The 17,715-nt window shown below is 43.1% G+C and overlaps 1 protein-coding gene across 2 annotated transcripts in view; it reads left to right on the top strand.

Annotated features, from left to right (window-relative positions):
- LOC140348676 (uncharacterized) overlaps positions 1-16,767 on the top strand; it is a 55,265-nt gene extending 38,498 nt beyond the window's left edge. For both annotated transcript variants that reach the window (XM_072434706.1, XM_072434705.1), the window contains 4 exons: positions 1,567-1,736; positions 4,969-5,082; positions 13,931-14,082; positions 16,712-16,767. In XM_072434706.1, coding sequence (XP_072290807.1) covers positions 1,567-1,736; positions 4,969-5,082; positions 13,931-14,082; positions 16,712-16,750 — 475 coding nt within the window. In that variant the 3' untranslated portion in view covers positions 16,751-16,767. The remainder of the gene's footprint in view (positions 1-1,566; positions 1,737-4,968; positions 5,083-13,930; positions 14,083-16,711) is intronic.
- The last annotated feature ends 948 nt before the right edge of the window (positions 16,768-17,715 follow it).

The following is a 17,715-nucleotide window of genomic DNA, read 5'->3' as shown; positions in this document are numbered from 1 at the left end:
TTAGTTATTTTCCCTCTGCCGCCAGTAGATGGTGTGCTACTAACACAAATCCAGGTGAGGGATTGCCTCAACGTTAAGGTGCACAAGATCATGTTTAAAGGCCGATACACAACTAATACTAATATGTGTCCTTTTAATATTTACTTTCATATTTACTATCACTGCCTCATTGTGGCTGGATTTAGTATCTCAAACAATGTGTTGTTGAACGTCCAAATCACCAGCATCATTTCCTCAGAAGAAGTACTTGCTCTTTAAAAATGTGGGAAAAACAGTGCAACAGTTCATCGTATTTATTCTTTTTAATAAGCACTATTCAACCTTCTCCGTAGTGTTTTATAGAGTCAAAGCAGCATGCGTGCGCCTCCTTTTGTACTCCATGCCTCTGTAGATGCTTGGTTCAGAAATTGCACGTGGAGGCTGAGGAGCGAACATGACATCTCCAATTTGATCAAGTGCGTGATAGAACGAAGACGAGAGACAGTTTTTCCCCACACAGCATGAGCCCCTGAACTCACCACACACACAAAACATATCATTTCAACAGATGTTACGAGGGAAAACGCACAAACGCCCCGAGCTCACTGATAAACATTTTATAGATTTCTGAGCTACTTAAACGAAAGGCTGGAGGCTGCAATGTGGAGGAAATAAAATCAAACATGATTCTTTTTTATATATACTGTGTTTGTCATGCATGAGCAAAACAGAGATCTCACTTGATAAAGATCGAAATTGAAAATGTGCTGAGCATGAGTTCTTTTGAGGTATAAACATACAATCTTAAAGAAAAGATGTATATATAAATGTTTTATAGCATATTACTCTCCTGTACTTTTCTTATCATCTGGAATCCCAGCCAGTTTAGATGGCGGTGAGTGATTGACAGGCCGATTAACCAATCAGACAAACACATACTCCATTTGTGTCAAAATACAAAGACATCAAGGATATCTGCCGAATCAACAAGTGAAGCACTAAAAGAAGTTAAATAGGAAGACGATATTTACAAAATGAATACCTCAATATTTTTTGTGATAGTCATAACGTTAATCCAGCAGAAATGTGTTAAACATGCCATTAGCTGAGGTTTAATTTTCAAACAAAGGTGATATGTCAGATTTGCTCTGATTTGTCAGCTTGCCATGATATTTCTTTTTGATTGTCACCAGACTGACACCTCAAAAACAGGTACTTTCTGTGGTGTTATTATAAATGTACATGTGAGAAAGATGTCTATGTAGACCCCTCAGTTATCCATCCAGGTTCCATAGCAAAATAAAATGGAATTCTGTCAATGGGGCAAACGTAAGAGTAAGGACGTTTCTTCAGCTCATCTGATATAAAGCAGTGGCTCCTTGGATGAGTGGCTTCACTGAAAACTTATGTCCAGTTCAATGCAATGTTTGTTTGCTCTATATTTTATACCTTTTTTATATATAATAGTAAATGCACCCTCTACATACTCAGTAGAGGGTGCATTTACTATTATCTAAAAAAAACAATCACTGTCTACTACACTGTTCCATTCTGGTGGTTTGATGGTGTCTGGTCCTGTCTCTACAGAGGGTTGGAGTACCAGCGTGTCCCAGGATCAGACAGAGCTGAGTCCAGTCCACTGAAGAGACCAAGAACTTCTCCGTCCTCCTCAAACTCCTCCTCTTCTCTCAAAACAGCACACAGGAGAAACAGCAGAGCATCTGGCAAATCACGCTCCTCCACGTCCAACAAGACATGTAAGTATCTGCACTGCATCAGGCAGCAGTGAGGCTCAAATATCTCATCTCATCACTCATTAGTCCAGGAGTGAGCTATTGTAGAGAGATATGAGTGTTCTGCTGAGACTAAAAGCATTCGCATTCTGGTTTGCAATCAGCCGTCACCATAAATCCATAAACCACTTGTTTGAATACAGTGATGTGCAGAATTTAAACATGGTTTAAAAGAGGTGTATAGCAGGCCCTTTGTGGATTATGGTATGTTTACAGCAGTGACCTTTCACCTTGGTCAAGTGAGAGAAAAAGGCAATCAAATGCTATTCAGGTGTTTAACAGTGGTGGTGGTTTACCAGCAGGAGGCCGGTCCATGTTTAGTCCTGACTCTGGCACCAGCAGGAAGCCGGACCATGTTTAGCCCTGACTCTGGCACCAGCAGGAGGCCGCTCCATGTTTAGTCCTGACTCTGGCACCAGCAGGAAGCCGGACCATGTTTAGCCCTGACTCTGGCACCAGCAGGAGGCCGCTCCATGTTTAGTCCTGACTCTGGCACCAGCAGGAGGCCGGTCCATGTTTAGTCCTGACTCTGGCACCAGCAGGAGGCCGGTCCATGTTTAGTCCTGACTCTGGCACCAGCAGGAGGCCGGTCCATGTTTAGTCCTGACTTTGGCACCAGCAGGAGGCCGCTCCATGTTTAGTCCTGACTCTGGCACCAGCAGGAGGCCGCTCCATGTTTAGTCCTGACTCTGGCACCAGCAGGAGGCCACTCCATGTTTAGTCCTGACTCTGGCACCAGCAGGAGGCCGCTCCATGTTTAATCCTGACTCTGGCACCAGCAGGAGGCCGCTCCATGTTTAGTCCTGACTCTGGCACCAGCAGGAGGCCGCTCCATGTTTAGTCCTGACTCTGGCACCAGCAGGAGGCCGCTCCATGTTTAGTCCTGACTCTGGCACCAGCAGGAGGCCGCTCCATGTTTAGTCCTGACTCTGGCACCAGCAGGAGGCCGGTCCATGTTTAGTCCTGACTCTGGCACCAGCAGGAGGCCGGTCCATGTTTAGTCCTGACTCTGGCACCAGCAGGAGGCCGGTCCATGTTTAGTCCTGACTCTGGCACCAGCAGGAGGCCGGTCCATGTTTAGTCCTGACTCTGGCACCAGCAGGAGGCCGGTCCATGTTTAGTCCTGACTCTGGCACCAGCAGGAGGCCGGTCCATGTTTAGTCCTGACTCTGGCACCAGCAGGAGGCCGGTCCATGTTTAGTCCTGACTTTGGCACCAGCAGGAGGCCGGTCCATGTTTAGTCCTGACTCTGGCACCAGCAGGAGGCCGGTCCATGTTTAGTCCTGACTCTGGCACCAGCAGGAGGCCGGTCCATGTTTAGTCCTGACTTTGGCACCAGCAGGAGGCCGGTCCATGTTTAGTCCTGACTCTGGCACCAGCAGGAGGCCGGTCCATGTTTAGTCCTGACTCTGGCACCAGCAGGAGGCCGGTCAGCAGAGCTGCTTTAAAGTCTAGAGCCACAGGAGCCAGTGTAAAGCACTGAGCACTTTAAAGTGCAACAATTTAGAATTTCCAGGGAAGAAATGAGAGATAGTTTACTTCTCTATTACTACTAGGAGGGAGAATTTAGTATTTTCTAGCCTCAAAAATGTATTTGAGCTCCGCAAAATATATAATATGTGTTAAAGTATGTAAAAAAGATGCTTTGAACAAAAGGAAAAACAATTTTTGGCTTAACATTTCAAGTATTACTTAGGCAAAATCAAGATTTTGTGTGTCTGTCATGATCTATAAGACATTAAAGTGTAGTCATTATAAAGTATCATAAACGTTACCATTCGATGAACAAAGTACAGAAAGAGAGCGGTGCCTTCAGACTGTACATCACATCCTTCTAAATGCCGTGTCTGTGTCGAGGCTGCATGTCTCCGAGTCCTCCCCGCCTCCTGTTATCTGCGCCTGCGTGACAGCTCGTCTCGCGTGGGGCCCTGGGGTGCTGCTGGAGAACATACCAGATGGTGTCTTCATTAAACGTTTCTGTACCGCGGGGCTCTCTTCTCTAAACCATAACCGCACGGGCCTATCACCGCTCGCAATTAGACCCGCTTAATAGTGCGTGGCAAATCAGAATTGTTTATACTAGTTTATTACAAGCCCTAATAGTTTTACTGCACCCATCACTGGGAAATGAGATTGCCTTTGCAGAGACGGCGAGGTCAAAATGCTGGCACACTGCAGTGGGGTTTTCAGGGTCATTTGTGAGTAGTTTGGGGTCAGTGGACAGATTTTGTATCTTCACACTCGGCAAGCCAACCACACATGATGCGCTTTCTGAGAACGCTGCCGCTCCAGTCACAACAAATGCTTTGCTTTCGTGCTAAAATTGCTCAGTTTGATTCGAGTCAACTGTGGTGCTAATAGGGAAAATGCTAACACTTCAATGGAGATTTTATGGCCATGGAAAGTTCTACAACATGGTGTCATGTGGGACTTCTCTATCTACAATTTATTTTATCACAGGGGTGCTTAATGAAAAAAAAAAAAAAAAACGTTGAGTTGAGCGACCCCAGCGTAGGAAAATATTTTATGAGTCATGCCAAGGTGTGTAATGTCATTTTCCACATTTTTGTACTACAGAAGCGTAAATTGATCAATAATCTTGCCCCTTTCAGCAGGTACAATTAGATCTATTTTGAGCTACCGAACATTACTGTTTATTTATTTAACGTCATTAAAGCCGACTAAAGGTCAATTCATACTTGATAATAATAATAATAATAAGAAGCAACAGCTTTGTTCTTCTTGCAGCTTAACATAAGTCACCTTTAATGTGACATGTACATTTAACCACTTTTTACTTCCTTTCACGTCCTGTTTTAGGTATTAGTCGATCTTTAACTACGTTTGAACATCAGAGCTTAGATTTAGCATTTTGCATTAAAGAGTTGAGAATTCCTGTTTTCACCTACCCCCTATCCCCGCCCACATACCTGTACTTAGTTGTGATTATTTGAAAAATGTAGAGTGACACGTGAAGAGATCTGCAGTTTTGAACATGAAGTCAGTGGACTTATTTCCATTATTAAGGCGTTTTAGATCATTATTGTGGTTTAAAATGAACAAAATGTGAAATGATGATCTACTTATGTTGTAGTTCAATATAAGGACCTTAAAACAAAAGCACAATACGTCTCCGTTAAGAGCCCCAAGCCTGAATAAATGATAGGAAACAGTAATTATGGTTTTGTGTCCTCAGTGAAATTGGCTGAGCTGCTGTCCATAAAGAGGGATCTGACCGTGATCAAAGTCCAGATCGACGAGCTGCTGGACTGTGTGGACAAGATGGACCGGCAGAGGAAGGACTGCACAGGTGAAGAGTCCAGTCCAGTCACATCATATACATCAGAGTTTGAATCATTCCTAATCAGCAATGACATGCTTGAGACTTTACAATGGAGATGTCGACAGCCAGTCTTCTGTTGGAGCAGGGTCCAGACTTTGGTGGAATAACATTTTGTTGTAAATGTAGTGTAAAGTCTGAAGCTTTTATGTTCAAGAAATGAATATTGAAGTGTTTGGGTTTTTTTGTAAGAAAAAAAAATGAAGATTGACCAATATGCATGCACAATTTCAAGCACATGCATTACAACAAAACTCTTATCATTCTGTCCTATCTTCCATAAAATGCCTCAGTAAAATGACTCCTTACTCAGACTGAACCCTTTGGAGGACAAACAATTGGCTGGACTCTGTAGTTCCGGCCTCTGATGTCTGATTTATTTTGGACTGACCGAGAGTTAATTGACCAAAAAATAGATTCAGTGACTTAATATAAAGTTTTTAAAAAGTCCAGATGGAATCCATCATTTTTTTGTATTTCTATTTCAGGGTAATTGTTTTATTTGTGTGTTTGGTGTACAAAGTGACCCCGATTCATCCCAGAATGTTTGATGTGACTGAAAATAAGTGGGTTACAGCTTTCTTTTCCAGGAGCTTTGTAGATATTTTTATCAGACGGTGGGAAAAATGGAATAAATTAGGGCAAAGCAAACATCCCGCTGGGAGGAAGCGGGAATTATAAGGCATAAGAAACCATTGGTCACAGAGTGTCCCCCAGGTTTAGTGGTCAAACATACGCTCACGCACGCTGTGGGAGACCACTTTTTAGTCTGAGTAGAACCTTTTTTGTCTCGAGGTGGGCGGCACTATATTAACTAATACAAGAGTTAATACCAACCACTCACTCTAGTGGAACTTACTCTTGAGCTGGGATGGTTCCTGCATCTGTCTGGATGTCGGAGCCATGGAGACCAAAACACGGACCAAAAGATGTAACATTCCACATAGAGCTGCACATTTTATTGCTAAAGCATTGATATTGCATTAAGGATGAGCTTTTTTATCTGTGATTTTCAGCCTTATTTTGCCTTGATTTAGCCTTGGTTTTGTCTCTGTCAAAGCTGCTGTACTTCTTTAGGTTGAAGTTGTGAAGAAATGGCACAACACAGAGAGTCCTTGCTCTACAAACATAGGAGCCTCTGAGTGCTCTCCTTCCTCTCTTTCCTCCTCTTCAGCTGCGCAGGCCACTCACCTGAATCGCACTTCACTGCTGTAAATACTGCGTTTCAAGGAAACAACTCATTCCCGCTTCTTCTCGGTCACTGCGGATCACTTTTCCCAGCACGGGACCGTGACGTCACACACTGTGTGGTGCTGACTCAGACCTCGGTGCTGAGGTTTCACATTCAACACGAAACATTGGATCAAAGCTGAAACAAAGTAAATGCACACGTATTCTCTTCTCATATTCTTCAGAAATGCTTTATATATGCTGCGGTCAGTAGCAGAGCAAATGTAAAAGTTAGACTCGAAAAGGGGAGAGAGGGACAGGGAAGGGACAGAGCACATATTACACATATAAGAAGCCAAAGCCATGACTCCCGGAACCTGCTGCAAACATAATGAAGGGCTCAGAGGCAGGCTGACCCACTCCTCCCCCGCTCGCTCTTATTTAGAGATGAACCCCTCATTTTATTCATCCTTTTATTAAAAGTTAGATTGGCATTTTATTTGGATGTCCTATGTTTGTTTAAGCTGTATTTAGTTTTTCACGGGGTAATCCAACAAACAAACAAAGAAGAGGTAACTTGTCTCCATAAAGACAAGACAAAACCAGGCCTTCGCTGATCATTAGCTTCATTAGCGTCTCCAGAGTCCATCCCATCCATCTTTAACTTTATTTAGACATTTTTCACCCCATTACATCTCCGCAGTGAAGTTTATTACAAGAGATTAGCCTATTGCTCGCCTCCTCGCGCTCTGATAACGCACGGACATGTTTACCGTAAGATGCTAACCGCTATCACCCTTCATCTGTGAGTAATGGTCCGGTGACAAAGGTAGTGGTGGTGGAGCGTGCGTTCTGACAGCGAGGTAAACATAGATAAACCTCCCTCATAACTGCTCATAAGCTTCCCTTCACCTCCGCACTTATCGCCCTGTCAGTCTGTCTGTAGCAGCTATAAATGTCTGTGACACCAGCAAATTACCCAAAGTGACAGTTTGATGGCGCCACCGTCTCACCTTAGCAGTGCACTTGCATTTTAAGGGGATATAACTTATATAAAGGGAGGGCGTAACTCGACACGGGGGATTTTTTAAAGGCTGGATATAACTTCTATGTGAATATGAGCTGACGTTTTGGTCCACGATGAAAGGATGATGGCGCTACCTTCTTGCCTTAGTTGTGCTCTTGCATTTTAATGGGTCATAACTTTTATCGGCTCATTAAATAAATCTGCAGTGGTTTAGGGGATATTTTAGGATGATACAGGTCTGAATATGAGTTGACATCTTCCTGTTGAAGGAGGGCAAAACTGCAAGCGGAGAATAAAAAGCAGTTATTTAAGCACAAATGTGAAAAGGAAAATAATCAAGCACTGAAATTCCCAGCTATTTTTTGTTGTACGGAGCAAATGTTCGTGAAATACTATTACTACTGCGGTATAGAGCATAAACACTAACAGAAAATAACATTTACCCCAAACACTTTGAATGAAACAGTAAAGCATTGATGATGTGTTTTACCGTCAATTTCTACATCCGCTGTATTTCATCCAGAAAGTGTGCGTTCTGCATGTCCTCTATGTTTTAGAGCGGCTTCTCTCTCGCCTCCTTCAATAAATAAATGAATAGATTTGAAAATGATGATGATTTTATCCTCCTGTCTTATAGTTCATCCACACTCAGTCTTTAATGGCCCAAAGAACAGGAAAAATGAGATGAATGATGGTTATGATGAATGTGCCGTGTTCTCTGTGCAAAAATGTCATTTCTGTGGTAGAATAATTGCTGAGGCACTCAATTTGGCCGATACCCCAGTCACTGATTTGAGTGCCAGTTCAGCACTTTGTGACTTTACATTGTGCAATCATCGCTCCAATCGGACCAGCTGGATTTTTTTAACTGTTTGTGGAGTTTCTGTCCATTTATTTCTGTTGGAGTCAGCTTTTCACGCCTCATATTTATCTGAATGTAATGTAAACCTGCGCAGTGTAAACCTGCACACTGTAAACCTGCGCAGTGTAAACCTGGGCAGTGTAAACCTGCGCAGTGTAAACCTGCACACTGTAAACCTGCACACTGTAAACCTGCGCAGTGTAAACCTGCACACTGTAAACCTGCACACTGTAAACCTGCGCAGTGTAAACCTGTACACTGTAAACCTGCGCAGTGTAAACCTGCGCAGTGTAAGCCTGCACACTGTAAACCTGCGCAGTGTAAACCTGCGCAGTGTAAACCTGCACACTGTAAACCTGCGCAGTGTAAACCTGCGCAGTGTAAACCTGCACACTGTAAACCTGCATAGTGTAAACCTGCGCAGTGTAAACCTGCGCAGTGTAAACCTGCACACTGTAAACCTGCACAGTGTAAACCTGCACAGTGTAAACCTAAACACTGTAAACCTGCATAGTGTAAACCTGCGCAGTGTAAACCTGCGCAGTGTAAACCTGCACACTGTAAACCTGTACACTGTAAGCCTGCACACTGTAAACCTGCGCACTGTAAACCTGCGCAGTGTAAACCTGCGCAGTGTAAACCTGCACACTGTAAACCTGCACAGTGTAAACCTGCACACTGTAAACCTGCACACTGTAAACCTGCACAGTGTAAACCTGCGCAGTGTAAACCTGCACACTGTAAACCTGCGCAGTGTAAACCGCGCAGTGTAAACCTGCACACTGTAAACCTGCACAGTGTAAACCTGCACACTGTAAACCTGCGCAGTGTAAACCTGCACACTGTAAACCTGCGCAGTGTAAACCTGCGCAGTGTAAACCTGCACACTGTAAACCTGCACAGTGTAAACCTGCACACTGTAAACCTGCACAGTGTAAACCTGCACACTGTAAACCTGCGCAGTGTAAACCTGCGCAGTGTAAACCTGCACACTGTAAACCTGCACAGTGTAAACCTGCACACTGTAAACCTGCACACTGTAAACCTGCACACTGTAAACCTGCACACTGTAAACCTGCGCAGTGTAAACCTGCGCAGTGTAAACCTGCACACTGTAAACCTGCGCAGTGTAAACCTGCGCAGTGTAAACCTGCGCAGTGTAAACCTGCACACTGTAAACCTGCATAGTGTAAACCTGCGCAGTGTAAACCTGCGCAGTGTAAACCTGCACACTGTAAACCTGCACAGTGTAAACCTGCACAGTGTAAACCTAAACACTGTAAACCTGCATAGTGTAAACCTGCGCAGTGTAAACCTGCGCAGTGTAAACCTGCACACTGTAAACCTGCACAGTGTAAACCTGCACACTGTAAACCTGCACAGTGTAAACCTGCACACTGTAAACCTGCACAGTGTAAACCTGCACACTGTAAACCTGCGCAGTGTAAACCTGCGCAGTGTAAACCTGCGCAGTGTAAACCTGCACACTGTAAACCTGCACAGTGTAAACCTGCACACTGTAAACCTAAACACTGTAAACCTGCATAGTGTAAACCTGCGCAGTGTAAACCTGCGCAGTGTAAACCTGCACACTGTAAACCTGCGCAGTGTAAACCTGCGCAGTGTAAACCTGCACAGTGTAAACCTGCGCAGTGTAAACCTGCGCAGTGTAAACCTGCACACTGTAAACCTGCGCAGTGTAAACCTGCGCAGTGTAAACCTGCACACTGTAAACCTGCACAATGTAAACCTGCGCACTGTAAACCTGCGCAGTGTAAACCTGCGCAGTGTAAACCTGCGCAGTGTAAACCTGCGCAGTGAAAACCTGCACACTGTAAACCTGCGCAGTGTAAACCTGCGCAGTGTAAACCTGCGCAGTGTAAACCTGCACACTGTAAACCTGCACAGTGTAAACCTGCACACTGTAAACCTGCGCAGTGTAAACCTGCGCAGTGTAAACCTGCACACTGTAAACCTGCGCAGTGTAAACCTGCGCAGTGTAAACCTGTACACTGTAAGCCTGCACACTGTAAACCTGCACACTGTAAACCTGTGCAGTGTAAACCTGCGCAGTGTAAACCTGCACACTGTAAACCTGCGCAGTGTAAACCTGCGCAGTGTAAACCTGCACAGTGTAAACCTGCGCAGTGTAAACCTGCGCAGTGTAAACCTGCACACTGTAAACCTGCGCAGTGTAAACCTGCGCAGTGTAAACCTGCACACTGTAAACCTACACAATGTAAACCTGCACACTGTAAACCTGCGCAGTGTAAACCTGCGCAGTGTAAACCTGCGCAGTGTAAACCTGCACACTGTAAACCTGCACAGTGTAAACCTGCACACTGTAAACCTGCACAGTGTTAACCTGCGCAGTGTAAACCTGCGCAGTGAAAACCTGCACACTGTAAACCTGCGCAGTGTAAACCTGCGCAGTGTAAACCTGCGCAGTGTAAACCTGCGCAGTGTAAACCTGCACACTGTAAACCTGCGCAGTGTAAACCTGCGCAGTGTAAACCTGTACACTGTAAGCCTGCACACTGTAAACCTGCGCACTGTAAACCTGCGCAGTGTAAACCTGCGCAGTGTAAACCTGCGCAGTGTAAACCTGCGCAGTGTAAACCTGCGCACTGTAAACCTGCGCAGTGTAAACCTGCGCACTGTAAACCTGCGCAGTGTAAACCTGCGCAGTGTAAACCTGCACACTGTAAACCTGCGCAGTGTAAACCTGCGCAGTGTAAACCTGTACACTGTAAGCCTGCACAGTGTAAACATGCACACTGTAAACCTGCGCAGTGTAAACCTGCGCAGTGTAAACCTGCACACTGTAAACCTGCGCAGTGTAAACCTGCGCAGTGTAAACCTGTACACTGTAAGCCTGCACACTGTAAACCTGCGCACTGTAAACCTGCGCAGTGTAAACCTGCGCAGTGTAAACCTGCGCAGTGTAAACCTGCGCAGTGTAAACCTGCGCAGTGTAAACCTGCGCAGTGTAAACCTGCACACTGTAAACCTGCGCAGTGTAAACCTGTACACTGTAAGCCTGCACACTGTAAACCTGCGCACTGTAAACCTGCGCAGTGTAAACCTGCGCAGTGTAAACCTGCACACTGTAAACCTGCACAGTGTAAACCTGCACACTGTAAACCTGCACACTGTAAACCTGCACAGTGTAAACCTGCGCAGTGTAAACCTGCACACTGTAAACCTGCGCAGTGTAAACCGCGCAGTGTAAACCTGCACACTGTAAACCTGCACAGTGTAAACCTGCACACTGTAAACCTGCGCAGTGTAAACCTGCGCAGTGTAAACCTGCACACTGTAAACCTGCGCAGTGTAAACCTGCGCAGTGTAAACCTGCACACTGTAAACCTGCACAGTGTAAACCTGCACACTGTAAACCTGCACAGTGTAAACCTGCACACTGTAAACCTGCACAGTGTAAACCTGCGCAGTGTAAACCTGCGCAGTGTAAACCTGCACACTGTAAACCTGCACAGTGTAAACCTGCACACTGTAAACCTGCACAGTGTAAACCTGCACACTGTAAACCTGCACACTGTAAACCTGCGCAGTGTAAACCTGCACAGTGTAAACCTGCACACTGTAAACCTGCACACTGTAAACCTGCATAGTGTAAACCTGCGCAGTGTAAACCTGCGCAGTGTAAACCTGCGCAGTGTAAACCTGCGCACTGTAAACCTGCACAATGTAAACCTGCACACTGTAAACCTGCATAGTGTAAACCTGCGCAGTGTAAACCTGCACACTGTAAACCTGCACAGTGTAAACCTGCACACTGTAAACCTGCGCAGTGTAAACCTGCGCAGTGTAAACCTGCACACTGTAAACCTGCGCAGTGTAAACCTGCGCAGTGTAAACCTGCACACTGTAAACCTGCGCAGTGTAAACCTGCGCAGTGTAAACCTGCACACTGTAAACCTGCACACTGTAAACCTGCATAGTGTAAACCTGCGCAGTGTAAACCTGCGCAGTGTAAACCTGCGCAGTGTAAACCTGCGCAGTGTAAACCTGCGCACTGTAAACCTGCACAATGTAAACCTGCACACTGTAAACCTGCATAGTGTAAACCTGCGCAGTGTAAACCTGCACACTGTAAACCTGCACAGTGTAAACCTGCACACTGTAAACCTGCGCAGTGTAAACCTGCGCAGTGTAAACCTGCACACTGTAAACCTGCGCAGTGTAAACCTGCGCAGTGTAAACCTGCACACTGTAAACCTGCGCAGTGTAAACCTGCGCAGTGTAAACCTGCACACTGTAAACCTGCACACTGTAAACCTGCGCAGTGTAAACCTGCGCAGTGTAAACCTGCACACTGTAAACCTGCACACTGTAAACCTGCGCAGTGTAAACCTGCGCAGTGTAAACCTGCACACTGTAAACCTGTGGTAGGCTCCATGTGTGACTGATAGTGCCGTCGCTCCCATTACACACATAACGCACAGTGCAGCGCCTCAAGTACAAGCACCAGCAGCTTGACCACTTTTGAGTGAGTGACAGAACAGACTATTTGTGCAGAAGCTGCAGCGTTCCTTTTGCAGTGACACAGGGAGCCTACAGTAGGCCTACTTTTTCTTTCTTTATTATTGAGTTAGTTTTGTTTCAAACTAACAGTTGAACTTGAGACACGTGTCATTGCTGAGTTGGAGATGTGCTCCACAGTTTAAACAGACTCAGACAGATCAGGGGCAGCTGCAGCCATTATGACTCCACATCAGTATTCTACCATCCACAGGAGCAAAACGGTCTTTAGTTGATGAAAACCTGTTTCTTATTCAATTAGAAACATCGAAAAAGAGCAAATGAAACAAGCTGTCGAGCCGATGGCGCGGCGCTCGCAAAACCAAAGGTTCTTTCAAATGTCTAAACATGTTTTTAAAAATGGAAAAAAAAGCCTCGGTTTAGACGTCTGTCTGACAAATAGTTTTCAGCCTTTTGTGTTTTCTAAAGCATTTGTCCTGCAGAAGAGCAGGAGAAGGGGGCAGAAGGGGGTCCATTGACTGCAGGGGCGGGGCAGGGAAATATAGGGACTGTGGACCTCAAAATAAAGTAATAATATTATGACTCTTAAATTGCACCAGAATACAGGAAATGATTTTATTTCTTTGAATATGTAAATGCTGATGATGAGTGAGTGTCTGCTCTGTTAGAGACAGCTTTTCTCCCCAGGCCAATCTTCATTTCTTAATAATAATTTTGCATTGGATTTAGTGCCTCAAGTCTTTATTTTATTTTGTTCCATTGTTTTGAGTTTGAGTTACAGCTGTCGACATGAATGGACTGGTTACTTTTTAGTAGAAGTAGCTTTGGTTTGCTGATATGACCAAATTTAATATAGATTTGAAAAACACAAAATCTAGAGCCTTTGTTGTGCTAAATGGACTGTTTTATGCTTTTACGTGGAGTTTCCCCCATGTTTCAGTCATACTGTCTCCCTTAAACACTTTCCTGCTTCTTTACATCCCACAAGTCATTCTCATAAGTTTATTTTTCCAGTCCAGATCCTCAACAAACTTGCTCAGGTAATTTCAGTGCTCAACTAACAAATACCCAAGCATATAACCTTGTGGAGTCAGCGTGGGAAGTGCTGCATTAGCAGGCCTTGTTTATAGCTCATGCTCAGTCTAAATATACAGAGGTAAAAATAATGCTTATCGTATTCTGACTTCATTTAACATCACACACTGCTCTTTAAAAGTACATTTATATAAACTAACATCATTTGTGTTGCTGTCCAGATTGTCCCGTGGGCAGAGAGGCGGCTGCAGCGGCCTCGCCTCACCGCGGGTCAGTGAGCAGTTTGGAGCGGGACAGTCCTGAGCCCGGAGAGGCCAGTGAGGAGGAACAAGTGTACTACCAGCACTGCTACACACAGAGATACTCAGACCGGGTAAGTATTATGGAGCTGTATTATTCCCATCACGATAAACAGATGATGCTTTTGCTTTCCATCAACAAGGTGCTGAAAATATATATTTCTACCCTTATTCTGCAATGTAACAGTATTTGTATATCTTTTGGCACATAACGAGTGGTAGAGCGAACTTTATAAGGCTTTAACTTTACTGCTTTAAGTAATATTGACAGTGGATACTTTTTACATTTACTACAGCTATCTGTACTTTCTACTCCATTACATTTTTCAACTCGATTAAAAAGTAGGAAGAACTTTTCATATAGTGTGTATATATTTTTCCACATTCATGGTGAAAAGTTGGCTAAACATTTTGAGTTTCTAGCACTGGCTTTGAGTAGATAAAAATATATACATAATTTCACCAAAAAACAGCACAAAATTTCTCAGAATCTGTGTGGAATACTTTTACGTTTTGCTTTTTAAACAATATACTTTTACTTGAGTATTTTTTTGTTCCTTTATCTGTATTTTTATTTACAAAGCTGAGTACTTATTCCACCACTGCACACACCTGTAACTATAGCAACACCAGCCCTGCTCTTATAATGCTCCAGTCTGCCAGTTATGCTTGTATTGATTGGTGAAAACAGGTCTGGTTCAAAATATCTTTGAGCTCATAAAATAGTGTCAAATTGAACAGCAGTTTTTTTGTTTGTATGTTTTACAGTATAAAAAGCAGCTCAACAGTAAAAATGATGTCAAAATAAACAGGAGAGCAGGAGAAATGTGTTAGTTTCAGTGCCTTTTCCAGACATTGGCTTCATTTTTATCAGTCCCATTATTCCTATATCGACATGTGATTTTAATGTATTTGTCTGTGATATTAATCTTTTCCTCTTATGTAAAACACTTTTAATTACGAATTGTGCTTGCTTTTGGTTCAGTCTATCAAAGATGAACAATATTTTTTGGGGGATTCATAATTATTATTTATACATTTTGTATGCACTAGTTGGGTTCGTTTTCATATATTTTGTAATATTGGCAACAGCAAAAAAACAGTGGAATAATTATATATTTATGACGCTTCATTGATACTAAATTGTCCATTATGTGCCATTTTGTTGCAATTAATCACTGATTTAAATAAAAAAAAAAAATATTGGAGTCTACATTTATATTCACCAATTTCATGTGACCATTTTCAATGTGCTTGTTAAATAAAAATCGATTTACAGACGCAATTAACACTACACTGACCAAAACTACAATGCCACGCTGCCCTCTAGTGGCAGAGACAGTCATCATTTCAGCTAAACCACAGCAGACACACTTTTATTTGTCTATTTAACAATACGCTGCCTGTTTATTGTCTACAGAGCATTTTTCATATACTTTTAAATGGATTTCTCTCGGATCCAGTCCCACTATTGCTGTGTTCTACTCAGCATTGTCCCATATTGAACCAAGCAGCCAAGCATAAAGTCAGCACGGAGAACAGAACGGCTCTATAGAAGGAGGCTGGAGGGTTGGACCTGACCAGCAGAGCAAAACTGTCTCATTAATTTGTGTAAAGCCCAAGGAACAGCAAGAGGCAAGTGTTGGTGATTATTGTCAGAGTAAGAAGCGTTTGCAAAGGTTAAATCAGCTGCAACAAAGAATATGAGAATGTGAGGCTCTGTCCAGGCAGGCGCGGAAGTACAAGTACTCAAACGTGTTACTTTAGGAAAAGAAAGTACCACATGAACACATTTATTTAAACGTTTTGAAGTACCTGTTAAATAAAAGTCACATAGATTTTGAGAACTGCCAAAGCGTTTACTGGGGTGATTTTGTAATGCTTTGGTAAACAGCTGCAATTCCAACCCATTTTGTAATTTCAAAAGTTCTAAAATTATACTATATGAAATGTACTTTCTACTTTTCAGTCCAGTAAAACATGTTCAAAGTGAAAATCTGGTTTGGTGGAAGAGAATTTGTACTTCAAATATTCGACTGAGACAGGCTATAATTAAAGTTGCACTGTGTCACTTTTCTGATGAAGTGGGCCAGTAACTTGCCTTCTACAATGGGCTTTCTAGCTCCATGGAAACAGAAATGTCAGATCTGTGGAGAGGCGACATCGCTCACATTAATGCGTTTTTCAAATACTTTTTTAAAAACAATATCTACATCTGTAAATGAATAAAATTTTAAGTGTAATGCCATACAGTGCAACATTTCAGGCAAAGCAATAAGGAGACGAGCAGGCGGCTTACCTTCCATTGCAGATTACACAGTGCACTTCACTGCATAACTGAGTGTTGTCAGGCAGCAACCTAGAAACACTGAAAAACTTACCCAAAAAAGCAGATGAACGATAAAAATTCAATGTTAAAATCTGTTTTGTTTTGTTTCTACAAATGTATTTATTTCTTGTATTATTAAAGCAGAAAAAATATTTTGCATTTTAATACATATATGTTTTACCTAAACTAAACTAAAATGTAGCAGCAGTTACTTTCTTTTCCAGGCCACTGCCCATTGGTTTGTGCTCATCTCAAGTACAAATATTCCAACTCATTTTGAAATGAATATATTATATTATATATATTAGAGCGGCATATTTTCAAGCAAGAGATGGGACCAAAGGCATAAGCCAGTTGTGTCTATGTGTTTCCAGATAGCCCCGCCTTCTTCAGACCCAGAGGATGGCCTGTGATGGTGTGACCTGGGCAGGTATGGACCTCTGACCTCTGACCCAACACGATACGCCAAGAATGAGCCTCAAACGCTTTTATATCACTGTGTTGTGTGTTTTTGCCCCTGTGATAAGAGCAGTTTGTGCAACAAATCTGCAGTCTAACCTCAAAACTCAATAAGTGGATTTTAGAGAAGATAAGGAGTGTTATCTGCACATTATGAAGCTGTGAATCACCTAAACCAACTTCTATGAACTTTTGACCTCATTACAGTGTTTCCTCATCATTAGTTTAGTCAACGTTCTGTTTTGATTGATTCCTGCATGTTTGAGTTCATCCTGTTTGTCCTGCAACCGAGGCTCGGGTGCTCAGAAAATCCTTGTTTTCATCCACCCCCTATCCCCGCCCACTTCCCTGTACTTAGCTGTGATTATTTAAAAAGACAGAGTGATATGTGAATGATTTGTAGCCACTTTTCAAAAATAAAAAAAACACATAAATGACAATCTGCTGCTTGTTACAGTGAAGTGTCACGATGAGGAGGCGGGGCTTATCAGTACTGCAGTTTTGAACAGGAAGTCAATGGACCTGTTTCTTTTATTAAGCTGTTTTAGATCAATATTGTGTTTTTCAAACTGATGATCTATATTATAGCTCAATACTAAGAACCTGAAACATATCATAATATGTCTCCTTTGTAGTGCAGTAAGTCTCATATGATTTGTGACCTTTAGAGGAGGCAAATGGATATGTACGTGTTTTATTTCTCATCAGCTTTGGTACAGTTCATCCTCACCTACTTGCACAGACATTTTGTGACCTAAATGCTCCATCTCTTCTTAAATGGTTCCACTCCTTTGTATTAAATAGTTCACAGCAAATAAGGGTAAACAGCTCATGGTCCGTAGCAAAAACATGCAGCACAGGGGCCCCAGGGAGCTGTGAGCTCTCACATTCTTTTTACCCCATAAACCAATGGATGCCG

This window comes from Eucyclogobius newberryi, unplaced genomic scaffold (genome assembly GCF_026437365.1).
Source record: "Eucyclogobius newberryi isolate DKJ021-1_F unplaced genomic scaffold, fEucNew1.0.hap1 SCAF_7, whole genome shotgun sequence".
Taxonomy (NCBI): Eukaryota; Metazoa; Chordata; class Actinopteri; order Gobiiformes; family Gobiidae; genus Eucyclogobius; species Eucyclogobius newberryi.
The sequence above is the reverse complement of the archived record's forward strand: the minus strand, read 5'-3'. Positions and strand labels throughout refer to the sequence as shown.